Below are 23,779 nucleotides of genomic sequence, written 5' to 3'. Positions count from 1 at the left end.
AGTGGTAAAGACATCTTCCTTGTTGCTTCTTTTCATTGTCAGTGGTTGGAGAGAAGCCTTAAGAAAGCTGTGTGCGTCTGAGCATTTCTGGGTAGACAGGAAAGAGGAAGGTGGGCTGTTACTTTGTAGAAAGTGGAGTGACAGGTGCTTCAGCTGCTACTTGGCTTTTTTTTATGCTTTGTTTCCTGCTTACTGTGAAAACCTGTGTGGAGACCTGTTCTGTTCTTCAATTCTATCCTGTGCTTGCAGAAAAAAAACAGTACTTTGTGAATGGCTGGACTCCTTTGTTTTGGGTCAGGGAGGGATGCAAATGCTCTTGTTTGGCATCACTACCATCTGTAAGAGATAAGATTGCTAGAACAGACCAGTATGATATCCAGGACACATGCTAAAAATCTAATATAGCCATAATGACAGTGATTTATAAGTAGTTTTAAAGTCTTCCTCTTTATTTACAAGTAAGTAAATAGGAAAAACTTTAACAAAACAATATATTGCGTTGTTTCATGCTACATGAATAGTTATTGAATGCATTTTGATTGTACGTATTAGAAATATTTTTAAATCAATAGCTGAGAATTGAAACTAATATTAAATTTATAAGGCCATATTTCTTCTTTAGCCATGTGTTTTTATGTTGACTTGGTTCTTTTTCTTCTGACTTCATGACCAAAATATAAGTGGTTGTGAACTACCAGTATGAAGACTGGCATTTCTGGTGAAGGGACTTGAGCACAGACCCTATGAGGAGAGGCTGAGGGAGCTGGGGCTGTTCAGCCTGAAGAAGAGGCTGCTCAGGGGAGACCTCATCGCTCTCTACAACTCCCTGAAAGGAGGGTGTAGCCAGGTGGGGGTTGGGCTCTTTTGCCAAACGACTTTCAACCAGACAAGAGGGCATGGTCTTAAGTTGTGCCAGGGGAAGTTTAGGTTAGATATTAGAAAGAATTTCTTTACGGAGAGAGTGATCAGACATTGGAATGGGCTGCCCATTGAAGTAGTGGATTCTCCATCCCTGGAGATATTTAAAAAGAGACTGGATGTGGCACTCAGTGCCATAGTCTAGCAACCGCAACGGTGGTTCAGGGGTTGGACTTGATGATCTCTGAGGTCCCTTCCAACCCAGGCAATTCTATGATTCTGTGGTCCATCCACCACTCCAATGAAGTGATGGGAGTGTTACAGGATTCTGTATCAAAAGCTTTACAGAACTCAGTGTAGATGACACTTATAGCTCTTCACTTGTCCACTGCTGTAGCCATTAGATTATTGAGTTACAGTTTACCTTTGGTGAAGCCATTCTGTCAGTCTCTAATCACCTTGTCATCCATATACCTTAACATAGCTTCCAGGAGCATCTGTTCTGTGATTTTACTGGGCACTGGGATGATACTGACCGGTCAGTAGTTCCCAGGGTCCTCCTTTTTACCCCTCTTTAAAAACAACGTGATCATTACTTTTTCTTCAGATGGGCATGAGTGAAAAGATGCCTTTAATGGGAATGGGAAAAAAAAAAAAGCTGTTTCTCAATAAGAAGTTGTGTTTTAGAAGCAGAGAAGTAGGTTCTTGCATAAAATTTGTCCAGCTGCACTGAGGATGCCTCTAGAATGTGCTGAGATGTCTTCTGTTTGCAACATAGCTAGCCTGAAGGAAAATGTCTGTAGTAAATCTGGTTTTCTTGTGAAACTGTACTTTGGTTCAGGAGATACGCAGTTCTTAGATAATAACTTCAGATTATCTAAGACTTCCAGAATGTAGTCGTGTGATTTGGAAATATTCATGTTCTGTTCCATTCTGTGCATCTTCCAGCCAAATTGCCTCAGTGATCATGGTTAGTTTTAGTTGAATTAGTGTAGATACTTTCAGCTCAAAATGAAAGCTCACAGATGAGTCATCCTATCCTCAAGCTGTAAAAGTGTAAAAGAAAATCCTTGCCTCTGGAACAGAACCCTTTGCTTTCTCCTATCCTCTCTGGTCTTTGAAAACAATTCTTACATCAACCTATTGTTAAATATTCAATGCTTAGTACTCAGAAAAAGGTGATTGCTGGTGTAAAGAATGTACCAGTGAATGAAGGAATGCAGGGCATCCTGACTCTTTTCACTTTTTGTCAAACAGAGCAAAGGAAGTTTATTTTTAGCTGTTTGGTGGGGATGGCATTTTGTGTCACATGTCCGTGTTTGTGTCAATCTGCTAGCTTCTCTACCATTTAACCATGTTTATTTCTGCCCCATGATTGTACTTACATAACTTTAGTGATACTAATTTGTCTTAGTTGTGATGGGCAAGAAAATATCTTGTATGTCTTGTCCATTGCTGCCATAATGAGTCAGTTATTTCTGTCAAGTAAGAACGTGTAGTGAAATTATTCAGTTAAGTGCATTGCTTTCTTTTTGTCACTGATGGACTAATCTGGGAGGCCTTTTATGAAATCATGTGATGAGAATATCTTTTAGTATAAGTCATGCTTCATGTTTTTTCTTAGACTACTTAGACCACAATGCATCAGCATTGTAACATAACATTTAATGGTTTATTTTCAACAGACTTCTGAGTAAGGATGCTATCTTGTGGAGAAGTATGTGTATATATTTCTGCTAACACAGTTTGCTAATATTCAAAATCTGAAAGTAGGAAGTATGTAGTGTTTTTTCATTTTTTGATTTTAAAATACCAATGTTGCCAAAACTACCAACAGAGGGAAGATAACAGAAAATTGTTTAGTTAGATAATGGTGGCTGGAAGATAAATTTCTAATATAAAATTACATGTTGGTTATCTACCCCTTCTTCTGCCACATTAAGAAACTGGAAAAGGAGGGAGAAAAGTACACTTGTTTGCTGATAGCATCTGATTTGCAGCTTTCAATCTGGTCAGGTCACATACAGCCTTACAAATCTCTACCTTGTGATTATATGTAATAGGGACTTCTGTGGTCTTGAAAATAACCTAATGTTATCTATAGAACCTGGTTTATATAATGCACTAAGTTTTCTTGTGAAATACCGATGAGTCTTGTTTTGTAGTGACTTTCTGGGTTCCTGAAAAGTGTAGTACCTTGAAGATAGGTTCTGTAAAGTGTAATATTCTGAACTGTGACTACTCAGCAGGACCATGTGTGTTGTGTAGAGAACATTCATGTATGTGGTTCCCACTCATATCTTATCTTCTTGAAGAAAAACTGGCACAGCAAGATTGAGAGATTGTATTGACAGCATGCAACAGTGTGACTTTAAAAGTCATGTGAGACATCAGGAAGAAGGTCTCTCACTTGAATCTGAAGTGTAACATGTCAGCTTGATTAAAGGCTTGAGCTTTTTAGTCAGAAGTGTAATAGATGTTGTAGGTCTCCAAAACAATCCATATTAATTTTCGTGCAGGTGTTTCAATGCTTATGCCAGCCATGTTATTACACTGCCTTTTTTCCCCCCCCATTCCATATAGCATTTTGCATTTCCATATGAATTTTTTGAACCTGAGAATCATGTGTATTTAACTTTTTATTGAAATATTAACTTCCTAATAAAGAAAACTATTGGTATCTGATTATTATAGAATCCTAACTAAAGATTAACAGTAAATCAATAGCTCCCTCTATCCTTCCCAGGGAAGAGGTTGGTTGGTTGTTGGTTTTTGTTTGTTAGTTTCTTCTCTGGTTTTTGTTTTTTGTATGTGTGTTTTTATGGTTGTTTTGCATTCTGGGGGTGTTCTATTCCTGATGTCAGAAGATAGTTTCTTCCTAATTAGTAATTAATAATTTGTAATGCTATAAAAATTTCATGTGTGATACAAACACTACTAATAGTTAACATACTTCGAAGTACATCCATATAAACACCAGCTATAGGTAACTGAGATGCTTGGTGTGTTAATTTACACAGATTTTCTTTTTCTTTTTATGCTCGTTGTCAACATAGAGCACGAAAGACACTTAAACAAATATTGAATGTGCCTTTAAATTTGATACAAACTGTCATGAATATATCATTCCTGTGAACAAAGTAAAAAAGATACTGGTTATGCTTCTGGCCTTCTTCTCACTGCTAATTTAAAAGATTTTCAGATCAATTCATTATTAGTACTTTAAAAGAATGCCAGGTAGTTCGCCTTAAAACAGTGTAAAAATACCCAAAACATTCTATGTTTAAGTAACTTGGTTTCCTTTAGATAAATAACTATGCAGTAATGATACACTTTCACATACTTCTGGTATGGAATGTCCAGAGCAGTATATATGGTTGGATTTCACTTCCAAAAGGAAAGTAAATTGTTCTAAATTAAATAACAGTATTTGTCTTTACTTAATCATAAACCAGAAGCATTCCTTCTTTTTTCTGACTTACAGTAATGTTTAATAAATTCAGAACTTCACTTGCAAGCAAATACCTTTGCTGTTGCTAGTCATGCCATGAAACCTTTTTCAGTGGCTTATCTTACTATCTTACATTTGTTCCAGATTACGTTTGTGCTTGCTGCTGTTAAAATTCAATAAGAATAATAAGTGCTTTTTTTTTTTTTGCAAAGAACACATCCAAGGCCTAAGTTAGTTTTCATATCTTTGTCATTCTGTGTGATGATAAACAACCATTACTTTCACTTTAGGCTGAGGGAAGAATCCCAATTTTCAGACAGTATGCAGTGTGCTCTTTTCTTTCATAATTCTTCTGGCATGCACACTTGATTGCAGGGTCAGTGTCTTTATCTGACATTAGATGTGTTGTGAATAATCCTAGTTATAATGAGTAATTTTCACTAACTTTACATCAGTATTCTGCCTTGTGTATATAGAGTTCTCAGCTGTTCAAGGTACATTCTTGCTGACCTCTTGAGCTGTTAATATACACTTGAGTAGACTGAATGTTCCTTGGGTATGCTGAAGATTGATACATCCCAGGCCTTGACAGCTGTAGTATTTTTCTGTGCCAACTTCAGACACTAATCGGCCCTTTTTTGGAAGAAATTGTTTGGTTCCCAAGACCATTCAGTCCATTAGGTAAGTGAGCCAAGAGCTTAAAAAGGCTGTTAAAACTTCTTTTCATCTTAAAACTGTTAATAATTTCTGGCTAATACTCATTCAGTTATACAAAATGCTTAATTGGTTGTTAAATTGAATTATTTTAGTAGTTAAAATGTTTGGCATGTTAAAGAGAAGAAAGTCACATTTTATGGTTATTTAGGATTCTGTGACTAATGTTTTACTAGTATTTTGTTGTCACAATGAAGAATTTTGTACATTTCCATCTAAACTTCATGTAATAAAGTTCACAGAATTTTAACTGCAGATGGTGTTTTATTTATTCAGTTATAACATATATTTCAAGATGCATTTGTGTCCTGGTAGAAGTCCACTTAGCTGCTTTGATTTGTGTGTATTTGCAGAAATACAAATATATAGAGAAAAGCATTTGTTGATATAGATCAGAATATCTGTTCATGACTAAAAGTACTGCTCTGTTGTTTTATGTGTGCTCATTTGTAGGTTGCAGTAGGGTCTTTACATACCAGTTCCTACTATCATCAGAAATAAACAGTATTTATTGAAATGGTGGTGCACTTCTAGTGAAAATTATAGTAACTTCACTTATTTGCGGGTGACTTGGGAAGGTATTTGTTTGTGTGTTGTGGTTTTTTTTGTATTCTCTCAATTTTCTTTTCAGTGGACAACTTTGAAAGTCTTGTTTGTGAAATAGTTGTAGGTGCTTTGAGGTTAATCTGAACTGTTATTCAATTGAAAGATGATTTGAAACTGACTGTTTTCATTAGGAAGACAAGATTCATTGACACTTCATATTTTATGTATTATCAAAAGGTCAGTTTCTAAGAGACTTGGCAGTTTAGGTAGAGACTAGATTGCCAAAGACTCGGTACATCCTGGGTACTTAGCAAGAATTGCAGAAGGGATGTGAACATGTTCCTCCTGTTTTATGGCAAATATGTATATTTTGTACTAGTTTGTTCATTAGGAACAATTCACTTACATGTTACTGTAGCTTTCCCTTTTTGTGTTTCTTCAATGGAGAAATGCTGTGCTTAGAAGTATGTGTCTGAAAGTTATGGACTATTCTGTCTCCTTGTGATGCCTCGTGCTGTTTCCCACCTGGAACCTGGAGTGTCTAGGAATCTGCAGGGCAGGACAAAAGGCAGCCACTGCTGCTTGTAGTAAGTTTTGATACTTGATAGTTGTTTTTGGAGTCATGCAGAAGCCCAGGTGTCTCAGCTCTTTTAATAATAAATAAGCAGAAAGTCCATCTATTTCTGTGGTCTTGTATACCAAACTGTAAATGGAAAAGCTTAGGAATTGTACTGGTAAGCAAATCCAAATCATTAAATCCAAATCTGGATTGACAGGAAGCTGAACATGAGCCAGCAGTGTGCCCAGGTGGCCAAGAAGGCCAATGGCATCTTGGCCTGTATCAGGAACAGTGTGGCCAGCAGGTCCAGGGAAGTGATTCTGCCCCTGTACTCAGCCCTGGTGAGGCCACAGCTTGAATTCTGTGTCCAGTTCTGGGCCCCTCAGTTCAGGAAGGAGATTGAGGTACTGGAGCAGGTCCAGAGAAGAGCAAGGAGGCTGTGAAGGGATCCAGAACAAGTCCTATGAGGAGAGGCTGATGGAGCTGGGGCTGTTCAGCGTGGAGAAGAGGAGGCTCAGGGGAGACGACATCACTCTCTCCAACTCCCTGAAAGGAGGTTGGAGCCAGGGGGGGTTTGGTCTCTTTTCCCAGGCAACTCTCAGCAAGACAAGAGGGCACGGTCTCAAGTTGTGCCAGGGGAGGTTTAGGTTGGACATTAGAAAGAATTTCTTTACCGAGAGGGTGATCAGACATTGGAATGGGCTGCCCCAGGAAGTAGTAGATTCTCCGTCCCTGGAGATATTTAAAAAGAGACTGGATGTGGCACTCAGTGCCATAGTCTAGTAACTGCAGCAGTACTGCAGTCAAGGGTTGGACTTGATGATCTCTGAAGTCCCTTCCAACCCATCCGATTCTATGATTCTATGATTAAACACACAAGTCAACTGGACAAGACTCTTGAGGTCATGAATCAGCATCAGAAATTTTGATTGTTTGCTTTATTCAGGACCTTTGAGTGTTTGCAGGTGGAATACTGTTTGTACCCTTTTTTTTTTTTTTTTTACACAAAGCCATTTTTTAATTGCTTTGCTTTGTTTGGAAATAACAAAAATTTAATCTCCCTGTCAACACTGTAAAAGTTGTGTACAAACCGCAGAGGCAGTTAGCTGAAATTTCTCTAATTTTATGAAAGACAAACTGCTGTAAACCTGTTTGTATAAGACGGCAATAGTCTTGGATTTTAAGGTGTTTGTGGCCAGAGCCTTTTTTTAATTTACTTTCCAACACTTTTCCAACAGTCAGAAAGCTTGTTGGCTAGTGGTTTACATTCTTAGGTGAATTTTGCTGGTTTTACAATACCTCTAATGCATGAAATCTTCATAAAGCTTTCTTCCTTGCTTGGTGGAAGAAGTATAAGGCTTTTAAATACTTCAAGAAAAATAAGCTAAAGTTATAATATTTGAAAGTGGAAGATAATTTTTAAACCAGCAGTTTTAAAACCACTGATTTCTCACTTGCTCAGCTTTTTTCTTACCTTTTCTTCCAAGTTCAGTGTTTCCTCACTTCTCTACAAAATTTTAAAATTCAAAATATGTATATTTCTAAAGTTGAAAGAAAGACCCCTTGGAACTTAATATTTTTAAGGCTTTCCTCTTAAATAATGGTACAATCATTTCTTCTATTTCTTCTGTAAACCTTGTTAAAATTTGTTGTATGTGTAATTCGATGTGTTTTGCTGTTGTGGTGTTGATAATTTTGACATCATTTTGACTTGGTATATTGATGACTCGATAAAAATCTCATAGCATTAAAGAGATTTTTAAAATTTCGTCTTGGAGATGGTTTTCTTGTTCTGAAGAACGAGATAAATTAAGATGCAGTAATTGTCATGTGATTGAACTGATACTGCTTGTAAAGTTAAAGCCTGCTTTATAGAAGTCTAAACTGATGAGGAGCAAATTAAAAGAAGAAATAGAAAAAGCAATTTCTGCTCTTGAGACTTAGTCTAGCCATACAGTATGTGGTCTTTATTGAGTATTGTGAGCCCAGTAAAACTTGTAATTTTGTTCAGGTTTTTTGTGTTGTAGGTGACCATTGCTTTCAGATTTATCTAAAAAGCCAGGGGCTCGCACTGTGCTTACCAGAGGTGCAATTTGTTCTTATAAATGGCAAGTGAGAGGTCAGGAAAATAAACTTTTGCATAAGAACATATGAAAAAAAGCCGAACAGTGGAGGTGAAGATAGGAACTTGGATACTCTGTTTCTTTTGATGAGGATTAGAATGGAATTGTGCTGAGATGAAATACTCTGTTTTCTTCAGCCCATTTTAGTGAGGTTCTAGATAACTAATGGTGCCTGTGATATCTTAGTAGATAAGGTTCAAGAAGCTTGGGAGAAAAAGGAAGCAGAAAAATGATCTTTTAAGTTATGTGTTTTTATCATGCAAAGTCTATTTCTCTAACATTCAAAAAAACTAGTAAGAGACACTAAGCTGCACTCCCATGTACTTTTAACTGTTCAACAGACCTAGCTGCCAGTATGATGGTTTTGGTTCATTAATATATAATTTTGTTAGGCTGGTTTTAGCAGGTTTGGTCTTAATCCAGTCCATGGTTAACATCCATACACTTTCTTACTGTTCCTTGTCTTCATCTTTTGCTGATTTCCCCCCCTCCCTCCAACCCCTCTGCCTTTTAACATAATTATCACATTATGGTTTTAGTTTGAAATGTAACTGTATCAGTACTAGTGTTTCCAGAAATGAAACTGTATTTGAATAAAAATACACTAGTGCACAAAACCAACTTGCATATATTACAAAATGCAAATCTCAAACCTTCCCACTGACATATAGTTTTCTCAAACTTTAAGTGTAATTTTAAAGGACAGTGTTTTCTTGCTCTCAACTGAGAAATTTTTAAGAAGCTTTTATTTAGTGCAAGATAGCTGAGTTTGTCAGAAGACTGCTTTGCTTTCCATTTTGAAATAAAATCCAAGAACTACATTTGGTAAAATTTGATGTTGGAGCATGTATTCCAGGCTCCCTGCTAATTAGTAAAATTTGTCCAGCTCACAGAAGTACCAGTAATTGATACAGCAAAATATAGCCTTGCTTGAATAATATGGATTTCTGCTACATATGTCACATTGCATACTCTTTTATTGTTGATTGTAGGCCTTTGTCTTCGATCAAAATTCTATGTGGTTAAAACTTTGTTTATTCAAGTCCTTTTTGCCATGTTTTTTTAATTCACATGGTAGTAAGTCTCAGGGAATTCTCACTAGAATAGAGGTTTTCTTGTAATTTTCTTCTGAATATGCACAGTAAAGGCTTTTAATCTAAAAAAGGCATAGCATACATTTCATGTATTTTTGTCTTTTTTTTTCTCTGTTTCTAAGGCTGATAAAGAATTTGTGTGGTCTCTGTGGAAACGTCTCCAGGTGTCAAGTCCAGATCTTACTAAAGCTGTAAGCTTGGTTGTGGAAAGGTGAGTTTAAAGATTTAATGTGATACCAGCAATAAACAAGTAACCCCTACTGATACTGTATTCCTTATCTTTTTAGTTTTGAGTTTTGTAGGATATTAAAAATGTTACAAAAATTCCAAAAATGGTGATATGTGGTCACCAATGACGATGTCAAATACCTTCTGCCTGTGACTGGTACACTTACTTTCAGAAAGCAGTAGCTTGGCTGTTAAGGGCAGTGTACTACTGTCACATTGATTGTGTGTTTTGATTTGGGAAATAATTGGAATGAGAAACAGGATTTACAGCATATCCCTCATATGTATTTAAATGCAGGTTATTACTAACTTGCTTCATGATAAAAAAATGTCATTTTCATGAGGATGTTGTTTATCAATATTTGTAAATAAAAAATGCAAGACCTGATAAAATATATAAAAATACTACAAAATATATGAATGTATTGCATGTATATAAGCATAAGAATATTGTAAACATTAAAGAAGTGTTTTGCATTGACTGTGTTTTATAGATAACGATATAGAAACTTCATCTCTTTTACGTGAAGCTTTGTAAGATAGAAACAGAGGTGTTCAGGCATATTTACATTTTTTATTCATGTTGCATATAAAAATAATCACAATATTAGGATAAACTGAAGTGTAGAGATGTTAGAAACCATGCATTTAAATAAAGGTGAATGCAGTGAATTATTTTGAGTTTATTGAATTGTATGCCCACGTAAGATACAGCCTTTCTTTGTTCATCCTCCTTCATGACTAGAGGAAATATTTTTGTGCTTGGTAGCTGCCCCTTGCTGTAAATTATTTTATACTTTATTCAGAAAAGAAATTAATAATCGTATGTGTTGTGCTGATTGAAACAATAAAGATGAGGCTTTTATATACTACCCCAAATGGCCACAAGTGTGATGATGAGCTGAATTTTTTTAAAACAGTAAGGAATTTTTGTATAACCCTTTTAATGTAGTATTCTGTTTATCAGAAGACTTGATAAAGAAGTCTCATGTATATTAATAGTCTATTATATACAAAGGTAAAGATGTATTCTGTGCATGTGCTTTGCAGTTTGTATAGAGGATGCTGGTTGGTACATTTATGTGAAAGTGTGACAACGTACTTCCTTTAAGGTGCTTAAACAGTTTTTTTTATCTCCCCTCATCTTTCAGAAAAACATTAAAGAATACCTTTTCTGAACTCAAGGCTATACATCTATGTCATACCTTTCCCAGGCTTCTCAGAGTTACTGAATTAAGAAAGAAGAAACTGCTTCCATAGCATCTTTTTAGGTGTTCTTACCCCAGAAGATCCTGGAGTAGGTTTGGATAAAGCCCATTCAGTATATGGAGTTTTACTAATCATGACTTTGAACTTTGGGGTTGCTTTGAGGTGTCAGATGGAGCAATAGTGTGTGTTTTTCTCTTTAACTGATGTAATTCCAACTTTTGCCTGAGAATGGTCTAACTGCTGCTTTGGAAATAATTTCTAGGCCAACTTTACCTGTGGATCTTCTGTATTTACAACCCCATATATCCTCTCCTAACTTTTCCAGCTATCACTTTCCATAATATTTTTCCTATGTAGCTCCTGTTTCATGACTGTATTCTTCACACCCTCATCATCTCAAAGGTTTATGTCTTATTCCCTGACTTACAGCAGTAAATGTTTGTTTTGTTTTTAATATTAGTATAGTGTTGTTTTATGTTGGTTCCAATACATCGATTAGATTTCCAGAGAATCATAGAGTTACAGAATCATCACAGTTGGAAAAGGCCTCTTAAGTCACAGAGTACAACCAGAAAAAAACCACCGTGCCCACTAAAGCATGTCCTGAAGTGCCATGTCTGCATGTTTTTTTAATACCTTCAGACATGGTGACTCCACCACATCCCTGGGCAGCCTGTTCCAGTGCCTTAATATTCTTCATTAATTAAAGTTCTTCCTAATGTCTAGTCTAAACCTCCCCTGGTGCAGCTTCAGGCCATTTCCTTTAGTCCTATTATTATTTACCTGGGAGAAGAGGCAAACACCCATCTCCCTACAACCACCTTTCTGATTGCTGCCAAGAGTGATAAGGTTTTTCCTTAGTCTTCTCTTCTCCAAACTAAAAAAATCCCAGCTCCCTCAGCCTTTCCTCATAGGACTTATTGTCCAGACCCTTCACCAGCTTTTTTACTCTCCTCTGGATGCTCCAGCACCTCCATGTCATTCTTGTAGTGAGGGGCCAAAAACTGAACACAGTACTTGAGGTGCAGTCAAGTACTCACCAGTACTGAGTACAGGGCACAATCAGTCCTGTTCTGCTGGTCACACTATTTCTGATACGGGCCAGGGTGTTACTGGTGTTTTTGGTTACATGGGCACACTGCTGGCTTATATTCAGATGGGTGTCAACCAGCACCCCCGGGTCCTTTTCCTCCAGGTGTCTTTCCAGCCACTTTTCCCCAAGCCTGTAGTGCTTCCTGGGGTTGCTGAGGCCAAAATACAGGACCTGGCACTTGGCCTTGTTGAGCATCATGCAGTTGTCTTCAGCCCATTGATCCAACCTGCCCAGGGCCCTTTGCAGGTCCTTCCTACTCTGGAGTGGGTTGACACTCCCACCCAACTCGTCTGCAAATGAAGGAAGCACTTGATTCCTTCTGCTAGCACTGCTGCTGTCCAGCAAATTACAGGACAAGTGATTTTTCTGGATTTGTTCATCTAGGAAATATGTATGGATTCAAAGGGTCAAGAGATTGGATTACCAAATAACAGTTTTTAGGGAAATGACTCCTGAATCGTGTCACCTGGTAGATCTGTGATGCTTACAACCTGTTTTTCTGTATTTTAAAGTAATATATCAGACAAGAGCTGGAAACTTGAAGTTTACGCTGAAATCTACTAAAAAATAGCTTAAGCCTTCTTGGAGACTTTTTAACCTTTTTGCTCTATTTATTTAGCAAGCAAAATGACCTGGTGGTATCCAAGGTGATAATACTTTCTTTCTCTGGCTTAGCAGGGTATTTTGAGATGAGTTTAAACCTCCTGCTGTTTCTGTTTGTGACATGGTTACCACTATTGTTCCCATACCTTAATCTTTCAGTTTGTTCTTTGCACCAAAAATTCCATAACCAATAAAACTTTCAGTGCCCATGACGTTTTCTTAAAGAGATCAGAAATGAGCTACCTAATTGAAGTAAGCAGAACCTAAGGAAGCATAGTTGTGTGTGTCCTATACCACATATATAATGAACCAGACAGTGTTGTTCAGTAGATTTTAGTCTTTAAATTGGTAAAAGCAACATTCAGATTTTCTGTAGGAGATTACAGTGACAGGAATAAAAAGAGGCAAGTGTGAAAGGGCAAAATGTTCACTTAAAACCTTTTACACCACAGGTGTGCGATCAAGAAAAAAGAAAGAAATAGATATTAGTAGAAATTGACTGGCAGTACCAGCCATACACTCAGGTAAATAATGTTTTGCACATTAACTTATATTTGTAGCATTAGACAATTCCTTATTGTATCTTTTCCTCAAATAAACCAGAAAAATGTAAGAAGTGTAATTTGGGGGTCAGAGAGGGGAATTAATAATAGGTTTCCAATATTTGTCTGCTATTTTGAATTACTTTCATGGTCCCAAAATAGAACTTTTTCTGCCCTAAAATAGTGAAAATGTAGCTGGAGCTTTTTTATGGCTGTGCTGTTGATTCCTGTAATACACCAATGATATTTTACTTTTCAGCAGTCTTTGCAGTTCTTGCTAGATAACTGTAACTATATTCCCATTTTAATATTCAGATATAAACAAAAAATTATCTTTACTGTGCAAATGAGAAATGCCTTTGGGATATGTAAAAGCCTCCAGGTATTTTCAAACAAGCCATTGTAAAGGTACTACTTATGTTAGTGTACTTTACAGCTACTTTAAATACTATTGATCTCAGTATTATGTAAAGAACGTGCTATTTCTAGTTCACTTCCCTTTTGAAACAGTCTTTTTTTGATGATAAGCTGAAAGAAAAAAATTCTAGAAGGCAGCTTTTACAGCTAAGTGTGTGTAAACTCAAATAGATTTGGAGTTCAGATCAGAGTATCAAAGATTTTGAAATATTTTTGTAAACTTTGGGAGCTCTCCTTTAAGACTTATAATGTATGAAATCTTGACAGGTCAACTGACTCTACTTTTCCTGGAGGGCTTCTACTTGATGCCTTTTTCTTCTGGAAGGGAGATGTAGCAGGACCCATTAGCCATCACACTGTGACAGTTATGCAAGACTTGGTAGATGTGAATGTGGTTTGTATCACCCTAGATGATAGCCTACCTACAGATAGCTACATCTGGCAAAAATGCCTTTCATAAATGTTTTTCCTCACCTAAATTCCAAGTGTGTTGTGTCCTGAAATCCTTTAAAAAAGGGCAAGAATGGATTTTGAATTGCTGGCCATTCTTGGGAAACCATGGCAACCTGAATGTTAGTGATTGAGAGCTTTGTTGTATTTCTTTGTGGGAAGTTACAAATGTCTAAAGGTGCACAAGTGGACAAAACATGGCTGAAGAGCAAGCAATCAGACATAATTAAAGAAATTTTTTTAAAAGTAATCGTGAACTTGGCCCTTGCTTAGCTACATCCTTTTAACATCAAATTGTGGAAGAAACATTAAATAGATTGAGAGATTCCTCACTAACTGATGCTCCACAAATGTGGTAGAAATGACAAGTATTTTTGATATAAAAGCATAAGTGAATGTGCTGTATGAATGAACAATATAGATTGCTGACATTAATTGAAAAATAATTAAACCTGTATTTTGCACCTTTTGAAGTGATGATAACAAGCTTGCACAAGCTCTCTTAAACCACTTACCATTTGACTCTTGTGCAAATTTAATAGGAAACAGGATGGCAGGAGAATGAAGAAGCAAACAAGATATAACACATTTTTAAAGGCCATAACTGTTTTGTCCCTTTGCGTTAAAAATAAAGTGTACTCACTAGTTATTATCACTCAATAAAGTGGACAGAATAATAGGAGTACAACCTTTCTATCTAAGGTCAAATAACTGTGATTTTCTACAGTTGATGAAAGTTTAATATCCTGTTTCATTAAAAATTCTCAGAACATTGAACATAAGTCAACATTCCATGGAGAAGAAGGTATTATGCAGCTTGCATATGTGCATATCTGCATATCGGAGCACAAAATATTGACATGATAATTGCAGTCAAGCCTGATTGAACAGTAGCCTCTGGGAATTCAGCTGGTGTTGTACCAACTGGATGGCTGCTCAGGACACAGTTTGAAATGCAAGGTGCAAGTTAGCACTTTATTCAGCACAGGCAGGCATCATTTAAAATTCCTTAGAGGGAACCCTGGTGATGTGCAGATGTTAAAGCAGTCTGTTCTGAAGTGCTGATATTTTGAACACTGTAAGAGACTTGTGTATTTTAGGTGAAAAATGTTTGCAAAATTATTAGAGAAAAATGTCACTATTCTCTACTAATCTACTGTAAAAATGTGTTTAGTATTTAATGTACAGTGCTTAAAATAAGAAACCTTAAGTCATCTAATGGATTAAATTCAGTTAAAAATGCAAGAAAAATTATATTTCTATGATACTTTTCCATTTTGATACATATAATGATACATAGAACTGACTCTATAAATAATTTACCAGGGAAATTATTTAATTTTACTTTTTTTTTTAAGAGCTTAAATTATTTTTGTAAAGAAACAGACTTACAGAATTTTGCAATGGAAAACTGCTGTCTTAAAAGAGAGCAAAATGTGTAATATCAATTTAAATTATCACTTGCTCTGCTGTCTGAATCTTTTAAAAGAGCTATTTGTAAGTATTAAAAAAAATATAGAATTAATTGTGAATCATAAGGATCTTCTAGAATCTGAGGTGAAAATAAACCCTTAAATGAAAACTATTTAGCTTTTTTTTTTGAATTCTTCTTAATAGGTACACAGAAACACAGTAAGGTTTCTGGTTGGAAGATGAAGGCACAGGCTCTGTTTCTGCTGACCACTGACTGTGCAACTCCAGGGATGTGGCTGTACACAGTAAATTGCAATATTGTTGTCATATTTACAATGACATTGACAGTCTGTGCTCTGCAACTTCAGTTTGGACATGGGTGATTCATGCTATATTTAATACCAACATTGAATGTATGTACTTGTTTAAGTCTGTCTGCAAAATAGCTGGATATTGTAAGGCCAGAAGAGATGCTAATCAAATTAATCAAGAGATGCATCACACAAGTTGGTATTTATAGCTGTTCTAGTTCTGCAGCTCTTTAGATTCAAAAAAGTGTCTTAATATTTCCTGACACAATTTCGTTATGTAGCATACTTATAAAATATAGCACCTGTTCTTTTACTTCAAAATCCAAAGTTTGCAGTGTAACCTTAGCTTTATTATTATTCAAGGCAAAACTGGTAGATGCATTTGGTGTTTTTTTAAGTTCTGCTCTTTGTAAAACTGAAAGGACCTTTCCATAAAACCTCCTAAACAATGCATTCAGTTTGTTAGTTCAAACTATTTTATTGATGTGAAAATGACAATCATATACAGCTCTAAATTACTTTTTCTTGATTAGTGGTTCATCGCTTGACTGATTAAGACCTATGGTAGGATACTAGATGCCTCTGAGAAAAGAGGCATCTTCAGACTGCTTTTGCTGAAGATTTTAGAAAGCATGGTGTTTTATAAACAACAAACTTCCAGTCTGGAAAATTTTAAGCTTTATGTAGCGTGTATTTTCTTTCTGTACCAGATTCATAGTTAATTTTTCCTCATAGTCTAATGTATCATTTTAAACAAAGTATTAAAAATATGCCAGACTTGAAAAATATTATCTTTTCCTGTTGTGTAAAATATAGCATAATACAGTGGAAAAAATCATAACCCAGGAAAAGTGTTAAGCCTGAGTGCATTTTCATAGTTCCTTCATTTTTGTGGCAAGCTGACTCTCAATCTTTGTAGCTAAATACATCTGTGTTAAACATTTAAAATAGTTAGTACTCATGGGAAAACTGATTGGAGCTTAAAACTTCTACAAATTGACAGCCTCTCTTCACTCCATTTTTCATCCTAAAGAAGTCTGCAAATATTCTTAGCTCACATCATTATTGCTCATCAGCGGTTCTAATTAGCTAAACAGGAGTTTGTCTCAGTCATTGATCATCATCAGCTTCTTGACAGTGCCTGAATTTTTTCTCCCTATATTCCAGTGGACTTCTTTTAATATATTGTAAATACATAATGGCTCAATTAATAAAGTTAGTCAGAGATTTTTCTTAAAGTTTGATAGCTTTCTAAAAAGAGGAAGTGGTTGCTGCAATTATTACCAAATTTCATTTCAAGGATCAACAGCTGGTCCAAATATGAAACTAGTTCCAGTCAGTCATACTGGAACTGTCTCAGAATGTGCATTGGAAGCCATCCTATGCCACCAGAAGCTGCTGATTAAGTTCCTTGCGAGGCTTCAGTTTAGGCTTTAGGCTTCTTACAGCATCCATTGTGTGCTTAAATTCTAAATATTTTTTTTTTCTTTAGCTATGGGTGGTAACTGGTGAAACTGTTGTTTGAGCATTACTATAACCTGTCCGAAAGAATTACTATACAGTCTGAAAGAAAATCTCGAAGCCAAAGAAAACTTTAATTTACTTTAAGCTTTTCTCACTCATTATGGTGAGAATAGGTCTGTATTTATAAATTTGTTCCTTGACAGCTTTTTTTAAGGACTCTTAGACTGAGCATCAGATAAACAAGGAAAATTCTGCTTTTAACTAGAAATGTTCTTTGAACCCTTGTGTATACTGATTACACACACTCTGCTTCAACAAAGGTGTCTTTTTTTCCCCGCGTAATCCCTGGCTTTATTCTTCTAACCTCTTTCATGCAGCTTTGACTTAAAGAGCTACATGAATTCTTAAGTATGAATAGTACACCAGAATTAGCTGTGCATATTATTTTTCAGTTCTTCAGAGTAGTCTGTTCTATTGTGTGGTTCTTTGCTAGTTTGTTAACTTTGTGTTCTCTGTTTGAAATTAATAAAAAAAATCACCCCTCCATCCCCAGCCTGTAGAGTTCTATTGAGACTTACTTTGGGATATTTATCTGACCTATTAGAAAGCAAGTTTAATAAATTTTCAGGTGATGATTGCATAATGGAGCTAAGAGAGTGGTTAATTATCCAGAATTTGTGCTTAAGGGGGCCTTGTTTTAAAAAAGATCTGCTTTGTGAGAGGAAATAGTGGGCAGATGAATTGTGGCACATTTTAGATGGTAGATAGAGAAAGAGGAGTAAGAGCAGTGGCTTAAGTAGATCAGCTGAATTAAAATGAATGGGAGAACACAACACTGTGGGAACAAAGAATAGATGATGCAAGAAGCCATTGGTTAACATCAGGATTCTTTTGAGGGCCAGAAGCTTCAGTAGTTCTTGTTTGTGTATTTTGCTGTATGATTCTTTCTGTGTCTACACCTAACTACTCTTAAGCACTTCATAGTAAAGACCTTAGGTTTTTGTCTTGGAAGCTTTTAAAATCTTGAAGGAAGCACTTTGTGTTAGTGTCTGATCTTAAATTCTTTAGTCAAGTAGCTGTAATTAAGACCCAAGGAAACTTGCAGTGCTGCAATACTCACAGTTTAGATGTAGATTAATATAGGTCCATCAGTTTCTCAGATACATTATGGAGTAATGTGCATATGGATGAGAGATGCCTTCTTCCCAAAATATTTTGGATTGCAGTTGTTATCTTTGAAAATGGGTAATTGCTGATGGTCATTAAGTACGCCACATCAAAGAAATCAAGTATTTGGAAGAAGTTTGGGTATTTTTATACCTGAGCAATTTTTGGTTCTTTTAAGTTGTGGAATAACTTACAGAACCAGTCATGAACAATATGCCTCTTTCACGAACATGCACAAACTTCTCTGGATAAGTGTTATACAAATAATCTATTCACAAATATTTTTCCTTACTAATTCCTATTTTTTAAAGTTCTCTAATATCTTTAATACAAAGTTTATAAACTCATCAGAAACACTTATTTGTTTAAACCTGACTGAAAATGTGATTTAAGATAGTTACTAATTTTAAGCAGGGTGGATTAGTTTTAATCTCATGTTATGAGATCCATTTGTTGATTTCTCCCTTGTGCTCCATTTTTTTGTCCTTAGTTTTTTTTTCAGAGGACATCATAGTGTAATTTTGGAACAAATCAAATAACATAATTCCGTGCATATGTGTTATAGTCTACTTATAGTCGAAGTTCAAAGAGAAACTGAATAACTGATAGTACTACATATTTCACTGCCCGTGTCTTTTAGCAACCTGTCATGACAAATTTTTGATGATTGCGATTGCAGATGGCCAGATGCTTTGAGGTCAGGATCTGATGTACATTTATCTGTTAAGTTTCTGAGTCAGTAAAAATGTTAAATACCTTTCAAACATGATAAGTCTTTTGGAATACTTGTTGAATGTTCATGTTTTCAAATTTCTCTGCTTCTGAATTATTTTCTGTATAGAAATATATATTTTTTTTCTTTTATGTCGTACAACTGCTTAAGATCCCATGTTGGGTTTTTTTTTTCCTCTTACCTTAATTTACTTAAAATACATTTATTTTGAGCTTGGATTTTTTTTCAGTGCTACAACATATCCGTGCTGCTGCATTTGTGGTAGGAGAGCACTACTTACACTTATGAGTTTTCAAAAACCATGCTTTAAATTCTATACCATTTTGTATTTAATTCTTAGTTTATTGAAGATCACACTAGGTATTTTAGCAGTCATAGGACTCTGTTTTAAAACACATGTTACTAGGTGGCCTGTAGGATAGTGAGGTTTATCCTTTAAAAGCACTGATAACAATGGATTATGCAGGTGTACATAATAGTGGAGAAAAGTAATTGTCCATATATTTATTGTCTACATTGGTCTCCATTACAAAGTGCTTTCAGTAGATGAATCCTGTTGGGCACAGCTACATAATCTCATCCACTTTTGAACAGATCTACAGATTTATGGGTACCATTGTTCCATTCTGTTCCACCTCTGAAATGTTCCCATTTTAGTAGAACTACAGTTACACAAGTAGGATTCTCTGGCATCTAGGCATGACTTATATCTAGCCATAATGGAGAGCTGAGACGATCTGAGTTCCTGCTTGTCTGTCACTTGTGGTTCTGGGTATGCCTGAAGTATTGGACTGTTTTTGGAGAATATATTTTTCTCAGACCTTCTTTTGCAGAAATGGTAGTAACTCTGCTAAGGAATTTCTGTGTGTCATTACTATCGCGACAGTTGTTTTTTTCTGCCTAAACTAGAAGCTAGTATCAACATTTAAAACTGATTAAAAAAGGGTACAAATGAGATGAGTTAGTTTGTTGTGGACAAAGCATTAATGATTCATCAGCTGGCTTTCTGTGAATTATTGCACAGATTATTATAGTCCTACACTTATTTTGGTGGCAAAACTTACAGATTGTATCCTTATAAAAGATCCTAAAATAGTTAAACATGATGTTCAAAAAGTGTTGTTTCAGACATAGAAATGCAATATAATTGAGAGAAGGACTTCATAAACCAAAGCAGCTTAGTGAGATTCTGCATTCCAAGAAGAGAATAAAAGCATTTTTTTCAGTCTGTGGTGGGTATGTACACTTTCTGAATTTGGGAAAGTATAAAACAGATAATTTCAAATGCTTAAAAATGTATTTTAAGATGCCTGGCTTCACTTTCTTTTTGAACAAAGTTGTGTTATCTGTTAACAGATGTAATTTGCTGTCACTTGCCATATGCTCCCTGATTAATTCTGCAAGGCTTGTCAGCTTCAGATAATTTAATTTTCTGTGCTTTAAAATGACATTCATTACCAGGACATGAAAAATTCAAATGATTAACTGCAAATTATGACTAATAAAGTGTCTGGGTTTTTTTTTTGTTTGTTTCCAGAGAAAAGCAAAAAGCTGAAGTCAAGGACAGAAGGGTTTTAGAGATTTTGCAAGCCAAAGACAGCACAATAGAAACCCTAGAACAGGTTTGTATTCTGTGTAAAGAGAACATTTAAGAAAACTTCCATCGTTGACATGGAATTTGTATTTCCTAAGATGTGAAAATTTTCTGCTGTCATGTCTTAACTTGGAAGTTTCAAGTAATAAAAAGATGTTAACCTTCTCTTAAAGTATTATTTAAACTCTTCTGAGTTGTTCAAGCAGTTCACCTTACACTTAATAAGGTCCTATGAGTTTAGATGAAACTTTTCAGAAAAGGTTTAATCAAGTCATTGCCTTATTTAGCATAATGTAGTAACCTAAACTTGGATTTTCATCTAGAACAGTTCTGACTATATTTAGGTTGTAATGTGCCTGTGGTTTGGAGAGATTTGCCATCCTGACAATTAGAAAAACATGTATCCTGAAAGTAGCACAGCTGTATATTTTAGTGTTACTCACCAATAACAGTGATTATTAACTGTTATCATAAGCTACAAAACAGTGTGACAAATCCAAAATATCACACATAAGTCTTAGCATCATGTGTATTCTCTATTGAACTGTTCCCTTAGAGCTCAGGGGTGTATATCAGTAAAAAAAAAAAACCACAGATAATCAAAATATTATTTGAAAAGTAATCGAAGCTGTTGAACTCCTCATAGTATTTGAAATACATATGAAATCCAGTAGTAACAAATGCTAAATAAACAGAACAATCAGAATCAGAGTACAGTTTTTGTTAGAAGGAACCTTAAAGATAATCTAATTTCAACCCCTCTGCATGGGCAGGGGTGCCTCCCACTAGACCAGGTTGCTCAAATCCCCATCCAGCCTAGCCTGAACCATTTCTAGGCGTAGGGCAGCCACACATTCCCTGGGAGAGCCCTTTCAGTCTCTCATCACTCTCACAGGAAAGAAATTCATAATACCTAGTCTAGATCTATGCTCTTTCAGTTTGAAACAGTTCCCTTCCTCCTATTACTACATGCTCTTGTAAAAAGCCCCTCTCCAGCTTTTCTGTAGGCTGACTTCAGTTACTGGAAGGCTGCTATAAGATCTCCCAGGAGCCTTCTCCAGGCTGAATAACCCCAACTCTCAGCCTGACTTCATAGCTTCATAGGAAGGATGATCCAGCTCTCTGATCATCTGTGTGGCCTTCCTGTGGACTCACTCCAGCAGCTGCATGTCCTTTGCATGTTGGGGGCCCCAGAGGGGAACAATAACGTTGCAACTTCCTTTTCTACATAAATCTCAAATTACTACCTTCTCAAGTCTTAAAAGGAGAGGAGAATGTGCTTCTCCATATTATTAAGAATGTTAATAAGAAAAAACTCCTAAGCAGACCTCTGTGATACAAACGAAGAGCAAACAAATTAGAATTGAATCTCAGACAGTAAAGCTGATAGCAAAACATAGACAAAGATTGTGCTTTCAGATGCCTACATCCTGCAGTTCCTTAAAATAAAAGGCTGACTGATAAGTAGTTTTTTTGTAGACTTACAGAATGATTGGGGCTGGAGGTCATCTGGTCCATCAGCTCTGCTCAGGCAGGGTAACATACATCTGGTTGTCCAGGATCACTTCCAATCTGGATGGAGACTCCACAGCCTACCTGGACAACTTGTGCCTGCCAGTAGTCAGTCACCTTCACAGTGAAAAAGCATTTCCTGATGTTCAGAGGGAATGTCTTGTGTCAAGATGCTTAACCTTGGGTCTTTTTGCTGGGCACTGCTGAAAAGAGCCTGGCTCTGTCCTCTTTTCATCCTGTCTTCAGGTTTTTATATAGAGTGATGAGAATCCCTGAACCTGTTATTTTCCTGACTGAAGTATCTGACCTCCCAGCCTTTCATAGTAGAGATGCTCCACCATCCAAATGATGTTCATGGCCCTTTACTGGACTCTTTCCAGTAGCTCCATCTCTGTCCTGTACTATGGAGCCCAGATGTGGACACAGGACTCCAGGTGTGGTCTCGCTAATGCTGGGTAGAGGGAAAGAATCACTTTCTTTGACCTGCTGGCAATACTTTGCCTAATGCAAAAATACTGCTTACTATCTTTGTCACAGTGGTACTTCACTGGATTATTGTCAGCCTGTTGTCCAGGTCTTTTTCTGTGGGGCTGCTTTCCAGCTGGGTAATCATCATCTTATATTGGTACATGTATCCCAACATACAAGGCTGCATGAGGTTTTTCCTCTGAGTGTAGGTCTTTTCATATCCTGTTGAGGTTACTTTCAGCCCATTTCTCCAGCCTGTTCAGCTGCTGTACATCATCATTACCCTCTGGCCTATCAGTAACTCCTTCCATTTTTCTGCCGTCAACAAATTAGACAAGGGTGCACTCTTCCCCATTGTGCAGTGGATTTTCTCACATTTCTGATGACATTTACTGGGTCTTCCATAAATTGAGGTAAGTTATGTAGTCATTGGTTTCCAGAGTTTACCAGCTTCTGGTTTCTTGAGAAAAAACATCATACACCTGCTACCTGATGAGAAATGCCATTGAAATGCGGCTATTTGTCATTTTATTTTGTGTTACAGCAGTGGCTGTGGTTACTATGTGTTGTCATGTCGTCATGAAGATGTGATCTGTAGTGTGTCTTAGTGCATGCATATACATAATTTTTATAATCCATCAGCCCACATATATACTTGCATTTCTACCCTATCTGTAGCTGAAAGGGAAAATACACGTTTAGAAAGTTATAAGAAATGTTGCCTGCTATGGCAGTTTCTGAACCTGTGAAGTGCACCTCCATGAGATTGCTCTCTGTGATTCAGATTAATTTCAGAAGCTGAAATTGATGAGAAATCTGAAATTGCTAGTGCAGTTATATCTGAAAGTAGAGAGGGGCTGAAAATGTAAGTAGAACCAAGTAAAGGTCACAGCCAGGAAAGGCAGGCTTGGCAACACCGTGGGAGGAATTGGAGATGAGGACAGAAGCTGCATTTTTGATGATCATTAAAGCTCTACAAGACTAACTGACATGATGTAAAACAGTCCTTTCAAGTAGTAGTAGTCAAGAATGTAACTGATTTGGGAAGGTGGGAGGTTTTGTGTGTGAAGTGCAACAAATGGTGCCAATGGCCACTAAGGTATATAAAAAGAGTGTACAAACATGGTGTAATTGTAACCTTGTCTCATCATCGGCTGGGATGCCACAGGATTAAAAGGTGAGGGGGCTAATTTTCTGTGTATTAGGAGTGGTTTGGGTGATTTGGTAATC

At 36.4% G+C, this 23,779-nt stretch overlaps 1 protein-coding gene across 1 annotated transcript in view; it reads left to right on the top strand.

Annotated features, from left to right (window-relative positions):
- Positions 1 to 23,779, top strand: part of CNTLN (centlein) — a 178,812-nt gene that overhangs the window by 5,104 nt on the left and 149,929 nt on the right. Inside the window, 2 exon segments of the mRNA XM_030467597.1 lie at positions 9,468 to 9,556; positions 20,513 to 20,597. Coding sequence (XP_030323457.1) covers positions 9,468 to 9,556; positions 20,513 to 20,597 — 174 coding nt within the window.

The sequence above is a fragment of the Calypte anna genome, chromosome Z (assembly GCF_003957555.1).
Source record: "Calypte anna isolate BGI_N300 chromosome Z, bCalAnn1_v1.p, whole genome shotgun sequence".
Classification (NCBI taxonomy): Eukaryota; Metazoa; Chordata; class Aves; order Apodiformes; family Trochilidae; genus Calypte; species Calypte anna.
The sequence above is the reverse complement of the archived record's forward strand: the minus strand, read 5'-3'. Positions and strand labels throughout refer to the sequence as shown.